Genomic DNA, 24,322 nt, shown 5'->3' with positions numbered 1-24,322 from the left:
GACACATCGCAAAAAAACTCAGATCAAAAAACTAGTTTTGCTCTAATATTGCTATTATAAAGCTGCTGATTTTAGGCTACGGTCGTAATGAATATCAATACGTTTTCAGCTTTGGATTCGTTAAGACCGTCAAAAGTAAGTTAAAAAGTTTGGCTTCTTTTTCGGGGAGGGATGGAAGGTGCTATTGTAGAATTTAGAAAATTGTTCTATTTGCCTGTTTTTATAGCGTTAATACTTTTAATGTAAAACTGGTGATTTTAAGCTAGGATTGTGAGGAGTTCTCTATCTGTTTTCAGTCTTGGATTCGTTAAAACTATCAATAAGCAAATTATAATATGTTTCTTCGTTTTTGGAATGAGGGATAGATATTAATATTGTATTTCCTTCATTTCTTTCGTTGGACTCATAGCAAGGTTTCTGAAATTCAATGAAGTTCTACTAATGTGACGTCATTTTTTCCTTGGGAGACTTAGGTGATGAACAGGCACGTAAACAAGGAGGGAGAGGGTGGTCTTCCCAGCCGTTTACCAATTGTCCTAAATCTAAACATCCGTCATTTAAACGTTACTTATGGAATTCAACGGTTTTGGTTGTTTTATCTCTCCCTTCCTATAGTTCCATTCGTTCCAAAAATGAATTTTTGTATAATTATTCAAAGATGATACTAATAAAAATTTAAACTGAAATTTACCTTTTATATTTTGGTCTTTTTACTTTTAAGTTAGAGAGGTGTTCTGGAATTAAAGTTTTTATATGTTGTAGCTGAATTTATACTTTTGAATTTCAATTAAAAAAAAAAGTTGCCTAGGCCTAATTTTATAATTTTACAATTACACTTGATAGGTAAAATTTCACAAGGCTTGCTCTAGGACAAGGACTACTTCTACGAAGCTGCATACATGGAGCTTTTTAACGATTTTTCTAAATTGAGTTCTATTATGTTTAAAGGTAAGCTATGTGCCTTTTTTTCCTACTCAAGGTTGCGTCACCCATGGACGGATCTAGAGCGAAATCCTGGTGAGGGCTCAATGTGACAAGGGCGCCAATGAGCAATGTCTTGAGGGGGCAATGTGACAAAGGTGCCAATAATTGCCCAAATTGACAAATTTGTTCTAAAACAAGAGTGAAAAAAGAAAAATAAACAGGGAAAGAAGGCGCCAGAGAAAATCCTAGGGTTCCAGCCCAACCCCCGAACACCCACCTAGTCCCCCTCAATCCACCAATGGTGTCGCCTAAAACCCTTATGTGGCACATTGGTTGTGCCAGATTTCACATTTGATATGTAGGAGAAAGATGAAAATTAGGTCACCAAGGATTGAAGGCCCCCTCCAGGACGCGGGGGGCACAGGGAAGATATATAACAGAGGCACCATTTGGACCAAATCTTGGTCCTCAACTCCATTTTGGTCCCCCCCCCCCCCCAAATTTCACGTAAGAAAAAATGCGAGTTTTGGCAGCACATCGATCGAATATTCTAAGTAAAAACTAATTTTCTGCACCCGTGTGTTGCATGGAAATGTACTGTAATCCATTGTGGATTTCAGCCACACTGACCTTAAAGATTAATTGTAACATCAAAGATCATAATCAACGAGGTTGATTCAAATAAATTGGACAGATTATTTCAAATAAATTGGACAGAAAGGATTATGTTGGACATAATGGATTATTATGGCCGGCAAAAGGCCCTTTATGGTGGAAGTTCGGGCCCTATGAGAAATCTGGGGTGGGCATTTGCCCACCCTGACCCCCCCCCCCCAAATAGTGCCTCTGATATATAAATGACGACCAGGACACAGGGAATGTTTGATTAGCAATCATCATCAACAAAGCTCAAGGGCAATCAGTAGAATAATTAGGTATGAATTTGAACACGGATTGTTTTTCCCATGGACAATTATATGTTGCGTGTTCAAGAGTCGGTAAATCTGACAATCTGTTTATATGCACAGACAATGGGACAGCGAAGAATGTTGTATATTCGCAAGTTTCACGTAGTTAAAACATATATATATCTATCTATATTCACAGGTGGGACACAGGGACACAACTACAATGGCGCGTAACTAATATGGCGCAAAAAAAAGCTGAAAAAAGAAAAAACCTAAAAAGAAAAAAACTTTAAAAAAAGGAAAAAACAAAAAGGTAGAAAACTAAAAAGAAAAAAAGCTAAAAAAAAAAATAAAAAAGAAACTATGTCTATATATATATAAATAAGTTGTATGTATGCATGTTTGTTTCTTTGTGGGTTTGCATATGACGTCATTATAAGTATATAAGACTTTGTATATGACGTCATTATAAGATGACGCTAAAGACCGGGACACCGGGACACTAATGACGACCGGGACACAGGGAATATAAATGACGACCGGGACAACGGGACACAGGGAATATAAATGATGACCGGGACACTCAAAGATAAATTACAGACTGGGACACCGGGACACAAATGACGTCCGGGACAGAGGGAATATAAGTGATGACCGGGACACAGGGACACAACTACAACGAGGACGCCGGGGGGCACAGGGGGGATATATAAATAAGGCCAGGACACAGGGAATGTTCGATTAACAATCACCATCAACAAAGCTCAAGGGCAGTATAGATCTAAATGCGGATTGTTTTTCCCATGGACAATTATATGTTCCATGTTCAAGAGTCGGTAAACCTGACAATCTATTTATATTCATATATATATATATATATATATATATATATATATATATATATATATATATATATATATATATATATATATATATATATATATATATATATATATATATATATATATATACGTTGTATCTATGCTAGCTGTTGGGGTGCCAACACCTAGTTGAAGGGGCGCTTTGCAAACCCCCAAGCCCCCCCGCGCGCGTAAGTCGTGACGCGCCATATTAGTTACGCGCCATTGTAGTTGTGTCCCTGTGTCCCACCTGTGAATAGAGATATATATATATATATATATATATATATATATATATATATATATATATATATATATATATATATATATATATATATATATATATATATGTATATATATATATATATATATATATATATATATATATATATATATATATATATATGTTTTCAACTACGTAAAACATGCGAATATACAACATTCTTCGCTGTCCCATTGTCTATGCATACAAATAGATTGTCAGGTTTACTGACTCTTGAACATGCAACATATAATTGTCCATGGGAAAAACAATCCGTATTCAGATCTATACCTATACCTCATTATTCTAATGATGTGTCCCTGTGTCCCGGTCGTCATTTATATTCCCTGTGTCCCGGTCGTCATTTGTGTCCCGGTGTCCCGGTTTTTAATTTCTCTTTGTGTGTCCCGGTCGTCATTTATATATCCTGCCTGTGCCCCCGGCGTCCCCGTTGTAGTTGTGTCCCTGTGTCCCGGTCGTCATTTATATTCCCTGTGTCCCGGTCGTGATTTGTGTCCGGGTGTCCCAGTCTGTAATTTCTCTTTGAGGTTCCCGGTCGTCATTTATATTCCCTGTGTCCCGGTCGTCATTTGTGTCCCGGTGTCCCGGTATGTAATTTCATCAGTTGACAAACATGACGTCAGTTGGCAAACAACTTCATGACGCATACAGCTCAATCCTTAAAATGACGTCAGTCGACAAACATGACGGCAGTCAACACACAAACATGACGTCACCCGACAGACCCACACACACACAGACAACTTATTTTTGTATATATAGATATATGTATATATCTAAATTCACAGGTGGGACACAGGGACACAACTACAATGGGGCGTAACGACTTCCGCACGCGGGGGGGCCTGGGAGTACTAAATAACGCCTCTGGAACAAATCTACTTATTAAATCTGAGACTGATCTTGCCTATTGTATCTATATATATATATATATATATATATATATATATATATATATATATATATATATATATATATATATATATATATATATATATATATATATATATATATACTTTAGCCGAAATTAGTTTATCTATAAATAACCACGCTTATAATTTATCACTAAGCAATGTAACATTAGACATATTGGGAACTTACAGAAATAGTAAGAAAAGCTATGTTTGTTTATAGCAAAAAATCAAATTTCATGTGAAGGTTGTAAGAATTCCAGACTTGTCCAATTCGTAAAACTGGCGATTCTGGCTACATTTCGTTAGAAGAAAATGGCAAGACGCATATGCTCCATTTTTAAAATAACTTTTGCCGTGCAGTTTAAAAAGAACATAAACCAACTTTTTTCAGGAAATGACTGGAGGGCGATTACATATTTTGTTTTGTCTCTGCTTGGTCCGTCTTTCTCTAGCAGAAGAAGAAAAAATTGAGCCACAAGAAAGAATTCTGATTTTTGGTCATACACGCACAGTGACTAGCTACAGTATCAGAACTTCCATTATCAACACAGTTGGTATAAGATATTGCTACAGCACAATCGGAACCTATGCAACGTTTTCCACATTGACATCAGCAACATCTCTAACATTCAGAGCCAATGGGAACTGTAGGAAAAGAAGATGGCTCATTGAGAATCCAATTGACTTGGCAGGGTTAGAAGCAATGAAGAAAATTGAAATTGAACCGACCGCTGTAAAGAAAATCGAAATTTTACCCACTGCGGAAGCGAAATGGCAAGGCGTTTCCAGCAATGAATTGTAAGTGCGTTTGCTTGACCTAACCAGGTCAATCTGATAGAGGGTAAATTTATTTAACAACAATTGCAGACAAAACAATCAAAATAAAAATAGCATATATTGATCTATATCCGCAAAAGTCTCTTAAACATACTATTAAAATTAATAAAATCTGCTAGCTTCCCGATCTTCTTATCATGGATAAGTCCTATCTAGAAAAATATCAAATTTGAGGTAAAAGGGATAAATCAACTATACTAGGTCTTTACAGTTTAGAAAAGATAGAAATAGACGCGCCAGTTCTTCAGTAATAATCATTAGTACTTTAATGCTTTATATTCAGCACTTAAACGCTATGAAATTTTATAAAAGTACGCCGTCAATAGGAATACGAGCAAAGAGAAAGTGTAGAGATAGAAAAATTGTAAAAGCCAAGCCTATGTTCAGGAGTCTATATAATAGGAGCAAACAGAAAGTATAGAGGAAAATCCGTTTACTAAGAAATCCAAGGGACTTGTAAAACCTCTCTTTTTCTCGTTGCAAATTTTGTTTTATTCCTTTGCGGAAAAATTTCCGACTAAGACTCGAGTTTTTTATGTCAGAGTTGCATCGTTCGATAAACTAAAAGAAAGACATGTGGAAGCAATAAATAAATTCTGCAAGGGCCATTATTTACATTTAAGCAGAAAATAGAACACTATCCATGATACTGCTATAACTGTTAACAGATCACTGAAGCCCCAGTTCGTATGAGCCCGACAAAGGCGCACGCGCTTTTCCTCCACTCGTGTTTTGTGCGAAGTTTTACTCTTTGCACCTTCCCATGAAGTTCTGATATCCTTTGAATCATTGTTTGTGACTCATTCCTATTCTGTTTAGTGATAATCTGCCTTTCATTTTGGCCTGTCAATGGTAAAAAAAAAACATTTGGAAATACGTCATTCCTCATCCGTAAAATGCGCTCTAGTCATCTCGATATTTATTTTATTATAGCATCAAACCAAATTTTCCTTACTACTTGCTATTTGACATACTGTCAGTCAAACGGTTACGTAAAAACTATTTTTAAACAACTTCTCTGGAAGAAATTTAACGTTTTGTCAACTTGATGAGACACCCGAGTTTCGGAGCCATACTTGACCAATTTCGATATCGTAGCTTCAATTTTTCTAATCTTGGTATGCAGAACCATCTCATTATCCTTCTAAACTTTCTTTTAATGTGAAAAAAACACTATGGGCTTGGCTATTGTACTTTTTTAATCTTCTCTGCACCCAACATTATCACTAATAATATGGCTCAGGTAATTAAAACTGTCCATTTGATCAATCTTTTGGTTACTAATGTTATCTCTTTGTCTTCATTTATTCTTAGTTTAAGTGATTTAGTCTTCGTAACACTAATTTTAAACCTATTCTTGGGCTGTGAACTCTTAAAACCTTCAGAACTTTCCTTATATTGTTGAAACTTTTATCTTGGAGACCAATGCTATCGGTCAATCGGTCTATCCATTTGGTTCTGTGTTTTCTTTGAATTGCTTAGACCTTTGAATTGTTTCTTAGGAAAATATCCATAAAAATAGTCAAAATAAAGGGCCAAAACCCCGCATAACTCTGCATTCAACACTAAACCAGCTACATATCTTCTACCTTAACCGCTGCAAGATTGTTCGCGTATTAGTCACTTTAATGTAATTATCTGATATAAAATACAAGGATTGAACCATTCCTAAAGCTTTTTTATTAGCTCACTCATACGCCTATTCATAGTCGGTAAGACTGATGACTAAAGGGGCCTATTGACTGCGAAACGTCTGAAGTATCAGTCTAACAGGGAAATTTTGAATGACGCGTACTGCCCTCTTCCTAAAAAAAACCTGTTCTTCTATTGAATCCCTCTCGAAATCATCTCTTAGCCTAACATGCATCATGATACTGAGTAATTTATTGTTTCCGAAATCGAGCTAATACCTCTATAATTACGTCACTAACTTTTATCATTTTTCTTCAAAAGAGGTTTGCCAATGTATTATACTGTTATGCTGTCTGCCTACAATTCGCATATCCTCCCATTCTCATATCTATTTGCATACTATTTTTTAGTTTCCCGATTCTAATAAGTTTAATGTTTTTTATGTAAAATATACCGCACACACATTTTATTGGCAAGTAAATGGCGACTTCTAACAACTAACCGCATTGCCAGCTCCGGAGCTACGGAGTTGGAATCAGACACCGCAGTCAACTTCATTGGACTTCAGAGCTCATAGTTGGGCTTAACTACAGAGTTGAATCTTTCTCGACCCTAGTCCTGAAGTTCAACCCCACTGTATTTTTTTATTTTCAATTTATTTTTCTACCGTTGTTAAGCCAATATATTCAAACAATCATTTTTATTTATCAACTCATTTATTATTACTATAAAATCTAACTCTAATGCAACAATATACAATAAAAACAGAAAAAGTGAAGCGAAATGAAAAAGAAGATAGATGCGGTGGAAATTTCAGCCCCAAAAGCTAAGCTTGTAGGGGGTTTAATTAATGCAGCATTTTTACAAATGCAAGAGAAAAGAAAAAACAACATCTAATATAACATAGATCTTTACATTAATACATAATAAAGTGGCAAAAACCTATAGACAAAATAAAAATATGGGCAAAGATGAAGATCAAATTACCGCCTTTATCACTTTTCTCAACTTCAGCTTTCACAGAGGGTAGTACAAATGTGGGAGATGTGCAGCAAGAGAAGCATCAGACCACGATAATATTTTTTTACTCACACTTAAAATCAATAACTATTGTCTCTTATGTTTGTTTATATTTGTTTGTTATGTATGTTTTTTTTTTTTGTCTTGGGGTCACGCAAGGTAGTGTATTGTTTATGCTTTTTTTTGTTGATTTTGGTATATGGTCTCATTCTCCATATTTTCTTATCCTCCATATTGTCTCTTTATTTTCTTTGCATTTAGAACAGCCTCGCAAGCTTCGCTTATGTTGTGCTATTGATTAAGAAATGTTTATTTCTAATAAAATTGTTCTACTACTACTACTATGAATAAGTATACCTAAGAGTATAGCAATGATATCTGGAGCACACTATCTGCAACTTCAACTTCAAGGATCTCAGAGCAACCAGTAAATAAGATCAATGGCATCTGGTTGGTTCTAAAACTTTTTATCATTATTTTGGGTATCTGTATTTTTCAGCTTTCAATATTCTGCTTTATCATATATTTTTAGTTTCTAATAACTTCAGTTTTCTTTTGTTACCAGGCCCGATTTTGCTAAAGGAGAAAAAGGAGAAATTCAGTCATCTTTGGCAGATCTGGAGGATATTGAAAAACAGGCAAAGAAAAGGGCCAGAAAATTAGCAAACTTGACATTTGTGGACACGGTTGAAACAACATTGGTTTCAACATCGTATTCGACAACTGCCCATATTACTTCTAAAATTTCTGTTGCTTGTGTTCCCCCTGCTAGCCTTGGAATTCATCCATGTTAAGCATCAATTTATTTAAAAAAAAAGTAATATAATTAATCTTAAGTATATTTGAATAAAGCATTAGTTTAAGATTGATTCTTCTTGTCTATTTAGAAAGTACAAATAGGTAGTTTCAAACGTTTTAGTTCTTTTTCTTTGCAGAAATACAAATCTTTGGCCAATCATTCTTGTTTTCAGCTTTTATTTCACTTCATTTTAATTTCTACGAATGACTAAAATTTTGCACGTTTTGGCTTCCATACACATTTCGGCTTATGGACTGTGGCTTATCAATGCAACACAAATATACCAACGCTAACGCAACATTAAACACAACTTTAAATTCAGCATATAAGAGAAATAAGTAATAGTGGTTTCAAGCTTTTATCAATTTTTGATAGAAAAAAGATCATGGACTCGTGGTTAATTTATTTGTTTTTTTCAGGGATGGTTACATCAAGTAAGTGGTCCTAGCATATATGGAGGGGTCCTATTTGAAAGGAAATTCAAAGTTCTATCGCACTTTTAAACTGACCTAAAAAATTGTGCATAGGAAAAGTGGCCCTTTCTTCTATTTTGTGACTCCAAACTACGATTTCATTTTGTGGCCAAAAGTAGGAAAGCTTTTGGTCTTTGCTTATAGTAGTGGAGCTATGAGGGTAATAATATCACTGTTTTTGTGACAATCTGTTTCTGTGTTTTATAAATATAGAGTATCATAATCTCACCAGAAAACCTTTATGGGGGGAGGGGGCAAGGGGCTGGCATTTGCTGCCAGCAGCTTTGATTTAAACGATCTGAAATGGTAACATTTCCCTTTTCATGTGAATATACAATTTTTACATGTGTTAAATTGCACGTATACAATGTATTTAAAAACCAGAGAACCGTATTGTAGAGGTCGAGATAGCTCAATCCGTTTACAATATGAAAAGTCACACAGAATTTTCATCTTTATGATAATGATACCTCTATCTGTCCACAAAACATTTTTTAGCAAAAATTTCAGATTAATAAGGATGTGTCGACCAAATTTTCACTTTTAGGGTGATAATTTACAAGTGCTTGAGTAATCAAACACCTTTGGTTCTCAGTTTTATAGATTATGAGCAAGCGTTCGATTCTGTTGATAGAAGAGCTTTAGAAAAGGTTTTATCGTGGTATGGTATGCCAGACAAATATATTAAGTGATTAGTGTTATGTACGAGAATAACATTGCTATGGTTAAAGTAGGAAATGAGTTCAGCAGCTGATTTCGTATTAAATCAGGAGTTCAGCAGGGGTGTGTTTTATCGCCCTTTATATGGATCATTTTGATGCATTTTGTCTTAAGAAGGACAGGAAAGGCAATGGGGGATCACGGAATCAAATGGATAGGAAAAACTTTCAAGGACTTAGATTACGCTGACTATTTAAGCATCCTAGATGAAAGTGTGAGCAAAATGAATGAGCTTTCAGGGGTTTTGCGAGTTCACGGTGCTAGAATAAGTTCGAAAATAAATGTTAATGAGACAGGGTCACTAAGTTTAGCAGTAAGTGAAGATGAGAAGGCGATGTTGGGCAATAAAATGACAGGTCAGGTGGGGAGCTTCACTTACCTTAGTAGTGTTATCAGTAAAGACGATGGGAGCAGTGAAGATGTTAAAAGTAGAATGGTCAAGGCTCAGGGTGTTTTTTCACAGATAAAAAAGTTTGGAAGAATAGGAAGATAAGTGTGCAAACCAAGATTAGAATATCGGAACCTACAGTGATGACAGTTGCCAAGTATGGCTTTTAAGAATTAAGTAAGTAAGACGGCACTAGACCCTTAAGGTCCAAACCGGCGGTGCTGATCTCCGTTTCATGGCCCTGCAGCCAGGAAGTGCAATGGGGGGGGGGCCAACCATCCTGTGCTTTCACACACCCTTCCTGCTTACCTTCCCCAGATTTCTCCAGGTACCCATTTAGAGCTGGGTCAATTCTGGCTGAGCTTACATAATCACGCCACTGACCCCCATCCCAAACTAAATAACTGGTCACAGCAGGGATCGAACCCATGCCGCTTGTACACAGAATTCCCACGCCAGCGCGCCAACCACTCTTTTAAAAATTGACACTCCGAAAAGCAGATGATGGTTTGGCAGATGTTTTCCAGAGAAATTGCCTACGGATTGTTCTGGGTACCCGGCTGACTGACCGTATTTCAAACAGTAGGATGTATGAAAAGTGTAGTTTAATCCCATATTCTAAGGCTATAGCGAAAGAAAGATTGAGATGGCTAGGTCACGTCCTGTGGATGAAGGATGATAAACTGTCAAAGATTATCTGGCGAACCGTCTAGGGCTAAGCGGAAGGCAGGTCGTCCGTGGCTGGGGTGGGAGGCTGTCATAAAGAAAGATTTAAAGGACATGGGAACTACCTGGGAGGGTGTTAAGAGGGAGGCTTTAAATAGATTGGGATGGAGGAGGAGTGTGCGTAGCTGGTTGGGCTCAGGTGACTTGGTGCTGCCGTGAGTTGTTAATCGTAGCGATAGCAGTAGTGGTAGTAATTATTCAACAGAGCTTATGCAATGTTTTTACATTTTCAGTTCAAAATTTAAGTTTTTAATTTCTGTCACGGAAAAACAAGAAACTCGGGATAATACCAATCTACAATTGTTAATATATACAATTTACCAGTCAATAATTGAGATGTCTTGGTTCGATAGGTAATATCATATTTGGTTAAGCCTTGGTATGGTTTGAAAGTCGGTAAATATAAAAAAAAAACAAGCTTTTAACTGAATGTAAGGAGCAGTACTAAAATTGAAAACGAACAGAAATCATTCCGAATATGATGAGGGCAATCTCAATGCCTCGCGCTTTACACTAGAATTTCACTTTTTGTCCCAATTCTATAAGTATGACTGTTGAAACAAAAAGGCCGATGACCTGGAATGAGAAGCTTTTTTAAAGCAATAAAGAACTTTAGGTAACCAGTGAAGGGTTGAGGAGGGGGAATCTCCCCTAATATAGGGGTAAGTTTCTTTTTTGAATTTTAATGTTAATCCTTACTTTCAGGTGAATTCTTTTTTTTAACTTCACTGTATCTAGAGGAAAGCTAAAGTCAAAACCACCAACAAAACTAGAAACGAAACTGGTAACTAGTTACAAAGGGGTAAAAATGGCTTGCCTTATTATCAAGTCAAAACCACAGCAAAAATGTAAAAGAAACTTTAAACCAAAGTACAATTAAAAGTAATGCTTTATTATAGTAATACTTCAGCAGAACAAGTTTTAACTTCATAATTACACACTTTCGCGATGAGCGAAATCAAATTTGGGTTAACTAACCTTTAAATTTCGAAATAGACTCTGAATAGTTGTTGGGCTTACAACTTTGTGAATTCCATAATTTTTTGCTTTTTTGAATTTATAGTGTTAGAGGACTTGTTGCATAAAATGTAAGTAAAGCTAGTTTACAATTTCATGATGGTGATGGGCTTGACTTTTAACTGGGGCGCCGATGCAGTGGCCTTTCGGGAAATATAAAATTTTCCAAATTCGAAAAATTTCCCATGGCAAATAATGTTCTTGAAATAATTCAAGAACAATATATTTTCTCTATGAGTTACAACCCACCTCTGACCCATAAATCCCTGATTTGATATAGGTTTGAATTGCATCACCTATTTATGAAGCATCTACATTGTGCGCATCGTTGAATGTTTCCTCGCAGGAACGTGCGTAGGGGGAGGGAACGGAGCTCATCCGTCTCTCCCATAATTCCAAATTTTCCCAGAATTCTCTGTATCTGGACATTTTCATTCATAATATAAATTCGGGTTTATTATCCGTCACCTAATAAAATAACTCCTCGGCCTTCCAAAAAAATACTGCGATCGAACTTGTTTCTCTCGCTCAGAGAGGAAGAGGCGAAAAATCAAAACCGTGTCCACTTTTGTTTCCAATCAATCTGAAAAAGTACTCAAAAAGCACAACACTCTCATATTTGAAATATGGCCATAGTTGTTATGCAATTACTTTTTTGTAATAACTGAAAGCTTTGATTATCCTTTTAAAAGAACAAATTTACTCTGTTCAAATGAAAAATCCAATCTGATTTAAAATTCTACTTTTTAATTCTAGATTTTATACGTTTGTTTCTGAAGTCTCCTTAAATATTACTAGAAAAACTGAGACCTTTTCATAAAAATGTTTCCAGCAAGGTATAGATGATAAAAGTTTTCGGCAATGTATTAACTATCTTTAAAAAAAAGTTTGAGGGAGTCAAAGCCCTCCCCCCAATAGTATTTTTTTAAAGTATAGTGGAAGGTAGCTTTGCTATTTTTTACGATTTTTCCAGAAATAATGATAGAAATAATTTTTCTATGAAAATTCCAATAGCAGGCTGTGTTTTCGAGATCTAGGGGGGAAGCATAAAAACAGGTGTTGGAGGAAGTATTCCCCAGGAACTTTCTTCAAAATAATACCACTAGGCTTCTCGTTTTATAAAAAAATTACCTTTAAGTAATACGGACAAAGTTAAGAGAGACGGGCCGGAAATCTTGAAAACGTGCTAAGCAGTGATAAAGTTATATGAGAAGATATAAAAAAAGAATGCAGAAGTTTTTCATATTTCGAAGCGAAGGAGGATTTATTTTCTGGGGAAGAAGTAGTGACAGTATTAAAAAAGATTAAAAATAACATTCCTTCTTATGCTGATAGTGTGGTAAGTAATTTCTTTTTAGTTTGAAAAAGGGGAAAAGGGGAAGTGCCAAGCAATTTCTGGAAAGCTTAAACTAAACCTCTTTATATGAAAGAGGATATGAGTGAATCTGGTAGTTATTAAGGTATCGATTTTCTTCCTTAGTAAGCAAATTACTTAATATGATGAAACTTTTTAAACTTAGAGATGATGAATATTAATAAAAAGAGATCGACATTAATGTCTCAGGAAGAAGAGATAACCTATCGACAGAATTTTCACCCTTAGACTAATAAATATGTCTGAGTAATCAGTGTCTGAGTAATCAGACCCCTTTAGTCCTCATCTCTACAGATTATGATTATGGTAAACGTTTGATTTAGCCGATAGAAGAGCTTTAGTGAAGGTAAAGTATGTATAGTATGCATAGTATGCATAGTATGGATAGCCTTAGAGTATGTTTGATTCAGCTTTGTATGGTACAGCATATAAGCGCATGGAAGTGATTAGTGCGATATAAGAGAATATAATTGCTGCGGTTAAGTTAGAGAATGAGGATAGCAGCTTGTTTCGTACTGTGACAGGAATTAAGCCGAGTTGCATTTTATCCCCATTTATATGGGTCGTTTGGATGAACTTTGTCCCAAGGAGCATAACAAAGACTACGAGAGAGCATGGAACTATATGGGGAAGGAAAACTCTGCTAGACTTTTAATTTAATAATCTTATAAATTTTATTAATTTTTCTAAAGGATAAAATCTTAAATTTTAAATTTAAAACATAAATTTTTTTCTAAAGGATAATTTTAATAATAAATTTTAATAATTTTGTTAATTTAATTTAATTATATAATAATCCAAGATAAAGATTTTAGCTAAATGAATGAATTTTTGAGGATTCAGGGTGGAAGGAATAGTTTTGAAAATTGATGTGAAAAAGACTAAGTCACTAAGACAAGGGATGACTGAAGGGATGACCAGAAGATGGATCAAGTGGATAGCTTCTCTTGTATAGGTAGCCTTATTAGTAGAGACAATGGGTGGAATCACAGTTTGTTAGCGTCAAAGATTGCGATGCCGTTTTTTCTTCTAACGTAACATTTGTTTCTTCTTCACTTCTATTTTCTGCAGCAACTACTTTCAGCAGCAAAATGTTTTGTTCTTCGCTTTCATTTTTTACACTTTCTGACACTTTCTTTCACAAGTCGACTAAACGCGTAATTCTTTGTTCTTTACTTTCATTTTTAACACGTTCTGATTATCGCTGTCGCTTGTAACTCTCACTGCCGCTTATATCCCAACCGCCTATTTGTTTTACTTGCTGTTGCAAATCTTCTAATCAAATATTTCTTTGCTCTTCATTTTCATTTTTAATTCGTTCTCGCATTCGCACCACATGTTTGGTTATCGACATGCCTTGTAACCGCATATTTTTTGCCTTTAACTTTCTTTTTTGACTCGTTTTGATTCTTGTTGCCGCTTATCTTTCAATCGTATATTTCTCTGTCTTCAATTATTTTGACTGGTTGTAATCTTTTGTTTTTGACCTGTTGTACTTTTCACTGCTGCTTATCGATTAACCACATATGTCTTTGCTCTTCACTTTTGTTTTTGACTTTTGCAGTTGTTGTTGTCGCCAGTATTCTAACCGCTTATTTTTTGTTATTTATTTTAGTTTATCACTACTTCAGAGAGATACTACTTCAATCCCCTCTACCTGGCAGTTCGTTAATTGTGAGCTATTTTTAATTAACGCTGTTTTCCCTAAGAAATATGAAGCTGCTCAAAACCTATTTTGTAAATAGACTCATTACCCATGGTATTTTATAATTAGCTATGTTTCTTTTTTAATTTTGCTTGCGTCATAGATGATACGACCATTGCTGGGGCGGAAATGTTAAAGTGTGCTCATAAATATGACGTTATACACATGAATTCTATTTCCAGAACCAGGGCACTTGATGAATTTTATCAAACTCGTGAACTATCTAGATCGTTTTTTTTTTCAGGCCAGAAAACCCTAGTAGCCTTAATTTGAGCCCGAATAGATTGCAAAATCCTAATCTCAAAAACAGAAAAAAAGGAGAAATTTTTAACTAAGTACCAGCCTATAGAATATTCCACAAAATACTTCGGAATATAGGTAAAAAGCCTATTTGATTTTCCATTCTTTTTAAATGTCTTTCACCAACTAATTCTTAATTTTATCTATTTTTAGGAATAAGCCCCTACTAGTACTTGTCTTTTTGTGTGTTACTTACGGGGTGCACGCTGGCAAAAATGCAAATGAAGAGCGATTTTTGTACATAGGGAAAACTACAAGCACCTTCACCAGCTATTACTTATATACAACCACCATCAATACAGTTTCTGTAGACTTTTGTTACAGCACATTGCATTACTTTGGAACAACAGGAACTCCGTTAGCAAGTACTGTTACCGTAGGCACTATTAACTTAGCTGCAACTACGCCATGCAGAAGAAGAAGATGGGCGATGGAAAGTCCAATTAAATTAAACATTCCTTTGGTAAAACAAGAGGTCGTTCCATCAGTAACAGCTAACAAAAAGTAAGTGTTGAGCTAAAAATTAATCGATCCTTGTGCTCAAAGCCTCTGAAAAAAAACTTTACAGGTTTTATTGTCTATATCTAATATCAATGTTTCAAAAATATTTCGGCAGAATTTTGTTTTTTTGATTTTTGCTTCATTAGTTGATTTTATTCCTAACGGTAAAAGAAAAAGTTTATGTCCAAAACAAATACACATGCACACTTCATTTTTTTTTCAATACTAAAATTTTAAATATAATCATAAGTTTCCACACACCTTACTTTCGCAAAAAAAATTATGTTTAAAATTCAGTTTGGTGCTCAAAATTAATGTAAAAAAGCGTAGCAAACTTTTTAAAATTTATAGAACTATTGTTATAAATGTTACAATTTATTGAAGCCAAACAACTGCGCTATGAGCGTTTAAAAGAAAATAAAAAAATTTAAGTAGAATTTTAAAAGAAATAGAAAAATTTACATTTTCTTGTATCTTGAGAATCTTTAAACTCGATTGAAGCTGGAGTTGATTTAAAAACTGCATATGAATTCAAAAAGGAAGTTCCTTCAAAGGAGTGCTTTAAGAGATTAAATAAAAAAAACTAATTTTTTTAGCTGAAAGTAAGGAGCGACATTAAAACTTAAAACGAACAGAAATTACTCCGTATATGAAATGAGTTGTCCCCTCCGCAATCCCTCGCTCTTTACACTAAAGCTTTTAATTTTTTTAAAAAGTAGAATTGTGGCAAAGAGTCAAACTTTAGCGTAAAGAGCGAGGGATTGTGGAGTTCATATACGGAGTAATTTCTGTTCGTTTTAAGTTTTAATGTCGCTCCTTACTTTCAGCTAAAAAAATTAGTTTTTTTTATTTAATTTCTGAACGTTTTTGAATTAATGCATGTTTGGTTTTGGCTCTCCGCACATAAATTATTGAAATGAAATTTGTATATTAATTCTTTTTTTTGGCTAAATGGCTTTCTCTTAGTTTTGATCAGACGATTTTGAGAAATAAGGGGTGGAGAAGGAGGCCTAGTTGCCCTCCAATTTTTCGGTTACTTAAAAAGGCAACTAGAACTTTTAATTTTTAATGAACGTTTTTATTAGTAAAAAATACACGTAACTTAAGAATTAACTTACGTAACAAACTGTCATAACCTTATATTTTTATTATGTATACGAGAGGGTTTGTACCCTCGTTAATACCTCACTCTTTACACTAAATCGTAAGTTTTGTCCCAATTTTTTAAGAATGACCCCTGAATCAGAAAGGCCGTAGAATAAATAGTTGAAATTACTAAAAATACTTTAGCATAAAGAGCAAGGTATTATCTCCTCCTAAATACCTCGCTATTTATGCTAAAGTATTTTTAGAACCCCTCATATGCGTAATAATCTCTGTTCGTTTTAAGTTTCAATGCTACTTCTTCCTTTCATTTGAAAAAAACGTTTTCATGTTTATTTTTCATTGTTTCCTTATAGTAATGCTAGAGAATCCTGCACCCTTGTCATTGAATTTTTCTTCCTCCATGACAGATTCCTCCAAGAAAAGATCCTCCAACATAGCCCCCTCTCCTCAGCCCCACCCCCAAACAAAATAAAATCCCCCTGAAAACGTCTGTACACTTCCCAATAACCATTACTATATGTAAACACTGGTCAAAGTTTGTAACTTGCAGCCCCTCCCCCAGGGATTGTTGGTGAGTAAGTCATCCCCAAAGACATAGTTATGATGGTTTTCGACTATGCTGAACAAAATGGCTATCTAAAAATTTTGATCCGTTGACTTTGGGAAAAAAATGAGCGTGGGAGGGGGCCTAGATGCCCTCCAATTTTTTTGGTCACTTAAACAGGGCACTAGAACTTTTCATTTCCGTTAGAATGAGCCCTCTTGTGATATTCTAGGACCACTTGGTCGATACGATGACCCCTGGGAAAAACAAAAAACAAAAAAAAAAAAAACAAACACGCACCCGTGATTTGTCTTCTGGCAAAAAGTACAATATTCCACATTTTTGTAGATAGGAGCTTGAAACTTCTACAGTGGGGTTCTCTGATACGCTGAATCTGATGGTGTCATTTTCGTTAAGATCCTACGACTTTTAGGGGGTGTTTTCTCCTATTTTCCTAAATAAGGCAAATTTTCTCAGGCTCGTAACTTTTGATGGCTAAGACTAAACTTGATGAAACTTATATATTTAAAATCAGCAGCATTAAAATGCGATTCTTTTGATGTAGCTATTGATATCAAAATTCAATTTTTTAGAGTTTTGGTTACTATTGACCGGGTCGCTCCTTACTACAGTTCGTTACCACGAACTGTTTGACAATGAAGTGAAACAGCTCTTTTATTAGCATTTTGTTTTACTTTCCTTTTAAGCCACAGTTACAATGATACTTGTTCTGTGCGAAAAAACTACGCAAAACTGTGGAGGATACTACTACTACTGCTACTACTACTATTATTACTACTACTTCGTCCCCTTTAGTTCTATATTAGCCGCCAAAAACTCAAACACCAATTCAATATATAGATGATCGAGTTCATATAACAGATACCGCGGCATTGTTGATTTAATGGAAAATCCAACCCCTCCCTGTTTTTTATTAATCTGATCCTTATGGGAAAATTATAGTGCTGTTTATTGATAATTTTTTTGTAGAATCACTAAAAAATGGTCCGCAACAGGATCAAACAGTTCGTGGTAACGAACTGTAGTAAGGAGCGACCCGGCTGAATAGTAACCAAAACTCTTAAAAAAAATAGAATTTTGATATCAATAGTTACATCAAAAGAATCACATTTTAATGCTGATTTTAAATGTATAAGTTTCATCAAGTTTAGTCTTACCCATCAAAAGTTGCGAGCCGGAGAAAATTTGCCTTATTTTAGAAAATAGGGGTAAACACCTTCTAAAGGGCATACAATCTTAACGAAAATTACACCATCAGATTCAGCGTATCAGAGAACCCTAATGTAGATGCTTTAATGTTTTCAAGCTCCGATGTTTGCTAAGCTCCTATTTTTTACTGTTTAAAAAGTAGAGTTAAGAGAAAGAGTCAAACTTTAGCGTAAAGAGCGGGGCGTTGAGGAGGAAAGTCCATTTCATATACGGAGTAATTTCTGTTCGTTTTAAGTTTTAATGTCGCTCCTTACTTTCAGTTAAAAAAACTTTTTTTTATCTGATCATGACAAGAAATAAACAGGGATATTTGATAAAATATCAAGTAACCCTCGATCATCCAAAATGCCGTTCTAAAACCACCTTTACTCAAAATTTGACTGGGAAAAAGATACTTATTTCTTGGAATTGAACTGACTATCATATTACAGTCTATTATCCATGGTATTGATCATGGGTATATTTATTGACAAAAGTTGATTTACCAACCATACGGGCAGTCAAAGCAGACACAAATAATATCCAAACCTTAGAAATAATATCATCTATAGAGTAACTTTCAGGAACAGAAACCATTATTTGAAAGAAAAAGGAATAAACGAAGAAACGGAACTAGAAAACATGAGGATCTTATACAAGGACAATGAGGAATAGTGGAACAAAGAAATAAAACAACGTATAACCACTAGGCCTATTGATTACAAAACAAACAAAGCAAGAAAAAACCTCAGGGAAATAGTCACCATGACTGACAATTACTTCGTGAACAGGCATACGAAAAGGAAATATTCATAATCCTCTAATTGATTAAAAATTTTGAACTAAATGCAGGCTTCTTCATCTCTTTTTGCCTTAGTGAGGAATCCTTGCGAAAAGCATTTAATGCAGGAGGAAGGCCCTTAAGCTTGGGAGTTTTGCATAGTTAGATAAGCTTAATCTTTATCCTCAAGCCTAATTAGCACTGGATTAACTGCCAGTTTGCGTGACTGACTTTGATTAGGGCAGTTATTCGTGATAACCGCAGTAATTTTTGATTAAAGTTTGTTAATTAACATAGGACGCAATCATCAGAATGGTCTTAAGCAGATTTTTCACGTGAGTTTCAAGCGATTGATTCGGATTAAGACCAGTACGTAAGCCATGTATGATGAAGTTTGAGCTTATCTCTTTCACATCAATAAGTAGGATTGGAAGCTCGATCGACCAGTTTTCTACTTTTGCTCTTCGAGCGACCGTTTTAGTTCGGTTACTTATCTGTTTCTTTGTAAACTATCATTCTTTAAGTCTTCTATTTCGGAAGACAAGCTGTTTATTGCCAATATGAACTGCACACTTCTATTTGAAAGGCATCATATATTTTAATTGAATTCTTCGACCGACAGAACGAGCACTAGTACCAATTTTTCTAAGTGAGGGTGATTCGTTTCATAAAGATAACTAGACCTACGTTGCCCGGGCAACATGAAGTGTTGCGGCAACCTTTATCCGGCTTCGCCGACTAAAGTGTTGTGAGAGCAACACTTTGGTTTTGTTTCTTCGCTATCGATCAGTAATCACATTATCAAAGGCTATTCCTAAGCGTTGAAAAAACAACACCAAAATAGTATCGAATGAAGGGACTAAATTGACTTTGCAGCCAGTTGAACTTTATCCTTTTCAATCGTAGACATCCTGAAGGATGAAAACTCGGAACAATATTTTATATAATCTAGATTGTATTATAAAGCTATTCCTAATTTTTCAGGATCAAAATACCATAGATGACATTCTATTAATTATTACGAAACTATCTCATTGTTTTACATTCCCGTTTGTGCTTGTTTCTTCACTATCGGTTAAACGATGAAGTTGTCAGCCTATCGAAGTTTTTAAAACGGTATGTTCAAATAAGAACGTAATCAGTTATCACATGACCAAAAGCTATTCCTTAGCGTTGAAAAAACAACAACTACAAAATAATATCGAAAGAAGGGACTAAATTGATTTTGCAGCCAGTTGAAGTTTATCCTTTTCAATCGTAGACATCGTGACGGAAGAAAACTTGGAACAATATCTTATATAATCTAGTTGGTATTATAAAGCTATCCGTAACTTTTCAGGATTAAAAGACCATAGGTGACACTAATTATTACAAAACTACCTCATTGTTTTACGTTATCGTTTGTACCCGTTGTGTAAACACTTAATTCGGTCAGATTTAAAAAGATCGAATACAATGTGCACCAATTTGCACAAATTTCTAGCCCAAAGTGAACAAATTCTTACAAGTCCCTCTCCCGTGATAGACATGAAGTTCACCGGAAACAAATAAATGGGTACACCAACTAGCAAAAGTTGCAAACCCCTCATTACTGAAGATGACTGTAGCCCAACAGCTGATTATTACTTACAAGTCTCCTACATGTCTTACCACTGGAACCAAATTGGTTTAACCATCAAATACACCGGAAACAAATAATAGGTACACCAACTAGCAAAAGGGGCAAACCCCTCATTGCCAAAGATGATTATGAGCTAACAGCCGTTTCTCGGCCAAAATGAACCGATTCTTACTTTAAGTCCCTCCTCCGTGATAGACATCAAGTTCACCTGAAACAAATAAATAGGTACACCAACTAGCATAGTTGCAAACCCCTCATCGCTGAAGTTGACTGTAGCCTAACAGCAGATTATTACTTACAAGTCCCCTACATGTCTTACCACTGGAACCAAAAGGTGATTATTACCTAACAGCCGACTGTTACTTACAAGTCCTCTATATGCCTCACAATTTATATCGGCCTAGATTTTGTTTCAGTATGTACCTTACTAATGAAGTTGTCAACCCCTTGAAACTTTCAAACTGATACAACTTATGAAGGAATTTTTGTACCAAAAAATGTATGTCATATACTTTGATCAGCTCATAAAGAGCTATCGATTGCCGTCAAAAAAAATTCTATCTGTCTTAGTTCAAAAGTTGATTTTTTTAGCCGTAGCCCAACTTTCTAACGTCACCACTTAGAAAGGAGCAAAGGATAAACTCCAATATCTTTAGCAATAAGAGAACTTTTAAAGTTTATTAGGCACATCTGATACCATTTCCCTACCGCAATCCCAAGTCCGAAAAACCGAATGATAAACTCAGCTGAAATCACTGAATTCAGCAGAAATGGGTAGAAATAATAGATGGCAGCACTTTCGGACCCATGGGAAAATGCCACATTTTTGTTTCTGTAAATTTTCTATTTATCACTCAAAGAAGATATATTGGCTGTGGGGCCGGGTAACTGCCGCATATATTTAATACTTACAGATTTTAGTCCATCTTCAATTTGAAAGTGGTGCCTGCCTGCTTGCCTGCTAGAACGGAGCTTTCCACTCGAAAGCAGAAACATGGTTTGATGAAACGAAAGCTTGGCTGCACAACTTCAGATACCCTTTTCTGACATAGGCTATATAACTCCACTTCACTTCGCACACCATAGGCTCTGGCTCGTGGACAAGCAAAAACCATCCTTTTTGGCCTCAGGCAGGAGTTCTGCAGAGCTTTCCAGAATGTAATGTCGTATTCATCAATCCAGCCTGAGGTCCACACTTTCCGTAAAAACCGCACAGGTTAGACCCTTACCAGTTTCCAGGAATAAGCTGAGATCGGCGGCATAGGAAAAAAAAAACGGGACAAAACCAGTGTTGCTCTCGCAACACAATTATACACCAACTATTCAGATCATATATAGATAGCGCTTGGCTCTGAACCACATGATTTTTAGATAAATTTACCAACTTGTTAAATAAGTTATTCATCTATGAAATTTTTTACTTTGACCAGTTCTCTTTCTTCTTTGAACAAATTTATGGACACGACGGCTGTGAAAAAGTTACCAGAGTGGTTTTTCCATTTTCCGTATGTTGAGTAGTATTTCAGACTTCAGACCAACCTTTTATGATAAAATCCCCCTTGTCTTTAGGTAGGATATCAGGTAGCTGGTGATTACGTAAGCACAAAATAAAAACTGGAACCAAGAAGGTACTTTGAAGCTCCGTGTTCACGAACGCTGACTTCCTTAGAACTTAGAAAAGGTTTATGCACGATGAAAATATTTCAGAAAACATTTTTCAGCCAAAAATAGGGTCCGAGAAAGTGTTTTCAAGCGTATACTTCCAATCTTGCTTCTAAGGCTAGAAATTTTCTTTGAAAATAAGCAATAGTTTCCAAAGAAAGGCTTCAAATGCTGCCCAAAGCCTCAAAATCGCTTTACCTAGAACTACACTGTAGAAAAGCAGACTCTAAGCTTTTTACCCAAGGTTAAAACAGAGTTAAGATTTTCCTTGACATATTTCTTTCAAACCTTAAGGGTAGGGGTTGAATTAGGAACTTGAAAATATCTTACAGAGCCGTAATTTGGGCCATAAATCTATATAAGCAACTTTTATTCCCGTAGCACTACTGCTTTCCATATTAGAGAAAAGTTGCTGTTCTGTACTTTTACCAAACGTTTTTTCCCTTTTTTTACATTGTATCTTCTTTTCCTTTTTTCTACCATAATTATGCTTAATATTTCAATCTTTTTTTTTCTTTTTTTTATATAAAGCTAATTGATTTGGTATATGAGTTACAGATTCATATGTAAAAGTAATGTAGTCTTAAAATGGTCTTAAAAAACTAAGACTGCAAACTTACTGTGTCTTTTTAAAGATGTAAAAGGAAATAAATGAAATACTAAAGAATTAGCTTCGCAGGATGAAGGAAGAGGAGGAGCAAGAGTTTACTTCTGATATAGAGTCATCTATGGGGAGTTCCTCATCCCCCGAGGGTGGACTGAGTAGTCCAGACAGTGGCAGAAAATTCCTTCATTTAACAATCGAATCAACTGTAAGATCGACACTAACTAGTACAGTGTTCTACGCAACGTCAACCGTATTTTCAACAATCGCAGTTGCCTGTGTTCCCCCAGCTGGCTTCGGTTTACATCCTTGTTAGTCGTATATTTAGAAAATATTGTCTTATTTATTAACGCATTTGGTGAATAAAGCTGTCAATTAAGTTTATAAAAGTTAACATCGAAAAGAGCTTATTCTTCTCATCCTCATTGACCTCAACGTATTACCATACCGACAGTTTCTACTTTGGCCGAAACAGTAAAACTGTTAAGCCGGCCAAATACAAGTGGTTGCTTCTTCAAATACATTAAGTTACCTAGCGGCTCTAAGATATTCCTTTTACATTGATTCTGTCTTAGAGGCACAAATTAATGGGAGGGTCCCCAACATAGCACAAGGATACAGTAATTCTGAAAAGAATCTTTTGAGGAAAAACAATTAAGATTTTTCCTCAGACTGAAGAACAGGTCATTTTGTTTTTTGGTCTTGTAGTCAGGATCATTTTTAGTTGGGTGCCACAGACTTGTAAAGTTAGTTTTTACAAACCTCAATGTATTAAATGTATTATTTTGATACACATTTTGTACTTTTGTCGTACCAGTAAAATTATTAAACCAGCCAAAAAAAAAGGATTATTCTTCTTTTTTTTTGCTTGATACTGTCTTAGAGGTGGTGCAACGGCACAAAAAAATGGGAGCGCCCTTAACACAGCACAAGAAAACAAAGATTCAAAAAGAATCTTTATTTAAGAAAAACAATTAAGATTTTTTCTCAGACTGCGGGACAGACCTGTTCATTTTTCATTCGTGTAGTCACAGAATCATTTTAGTAGGTTGGCAGAGAATATCAAAATTAATATTTGGGTTTCAGTTAATGCAGACATATTTTCAGTTTTTTTTTTTTTTTTTTTTTTTTTTTTTTTTTTTTTTTTTTTTTTTTTTTTTTTTTTTTTTTTGTAGAATGCAGTTATGATGCATAATTAGTTTAAGTAGACAAATATATATTCATGAGGAGCCCATAAGATATAGGAAAATGAGGGGAAACTGAGTTTCCATACATTTGAATATTGTACAGAAAGTATCAGATTTTAAAAATAACAAACAATCTAGAATGATAATTTTGTTTTAAAAGATAGAGCAGGTTTACAACTTTTAACCTAGAATCACATAGAGCACAAAATTTAAGCCATCTCTGCT

General features: G+C 35.1%; 1 protein-coding gene and 1 long non-coding RNA gene across 2 annotated transcripts; both read left to right on the top strand.

Annotated features, from left to right (window-relative positions):
- The first annotated feature begins 16 nt into the window (after positions 1–16).
- On the top strand, positions 17–8,247 carry LOC136037255 (uncharacterized). The gene is made up of 3 exons (XM_065719886.1): positions 17–135; positions 4,281–4,687; positions 7,944–8,247. Exons 1-3 carry the CDS (start codon positions 88–90, stop codon positions 8,170–8,172), a joined length of 684 nt encoding a protein of 227 aa, XP_065575958.1. The 5' UTR covers positions 17–87; the 3' UTR covers positions 8,173–8,247.
- A 3,226-nt stretch (positions 8,248–11,473) lies between these two features.
- On the top strand, positions 11,474–23,734 carry LOC136037254 (uncharacterized). The gene is made up of 3 exons (XR_010619897.1): positions 11,474–11,572; positions 15,035–15,385; positions 22,986–23,734. It is a non-coding gene; the product is annotated as an uncharacterized LOC136037254 (long non-coding RNA).
- Positions 23,735–24,322: the final 588 nt, after the last annotated feature.

This window comes from Artemia franciscana, chromosome 16 (assembly GCF_032884065.1).
Source record: "Artemia franciscana chromosome 16, ASM3288406v1, whole genome shotgun sequence".
NCBI lineage: Eukaryota > Metazoa > Arthropoda > Branchiopoda > Anostraca > Artemiidae > Artemia > Artemia franciscana.
This window is presented reverse-complemented; position numbering and strand designations above follow the sequence as displayed.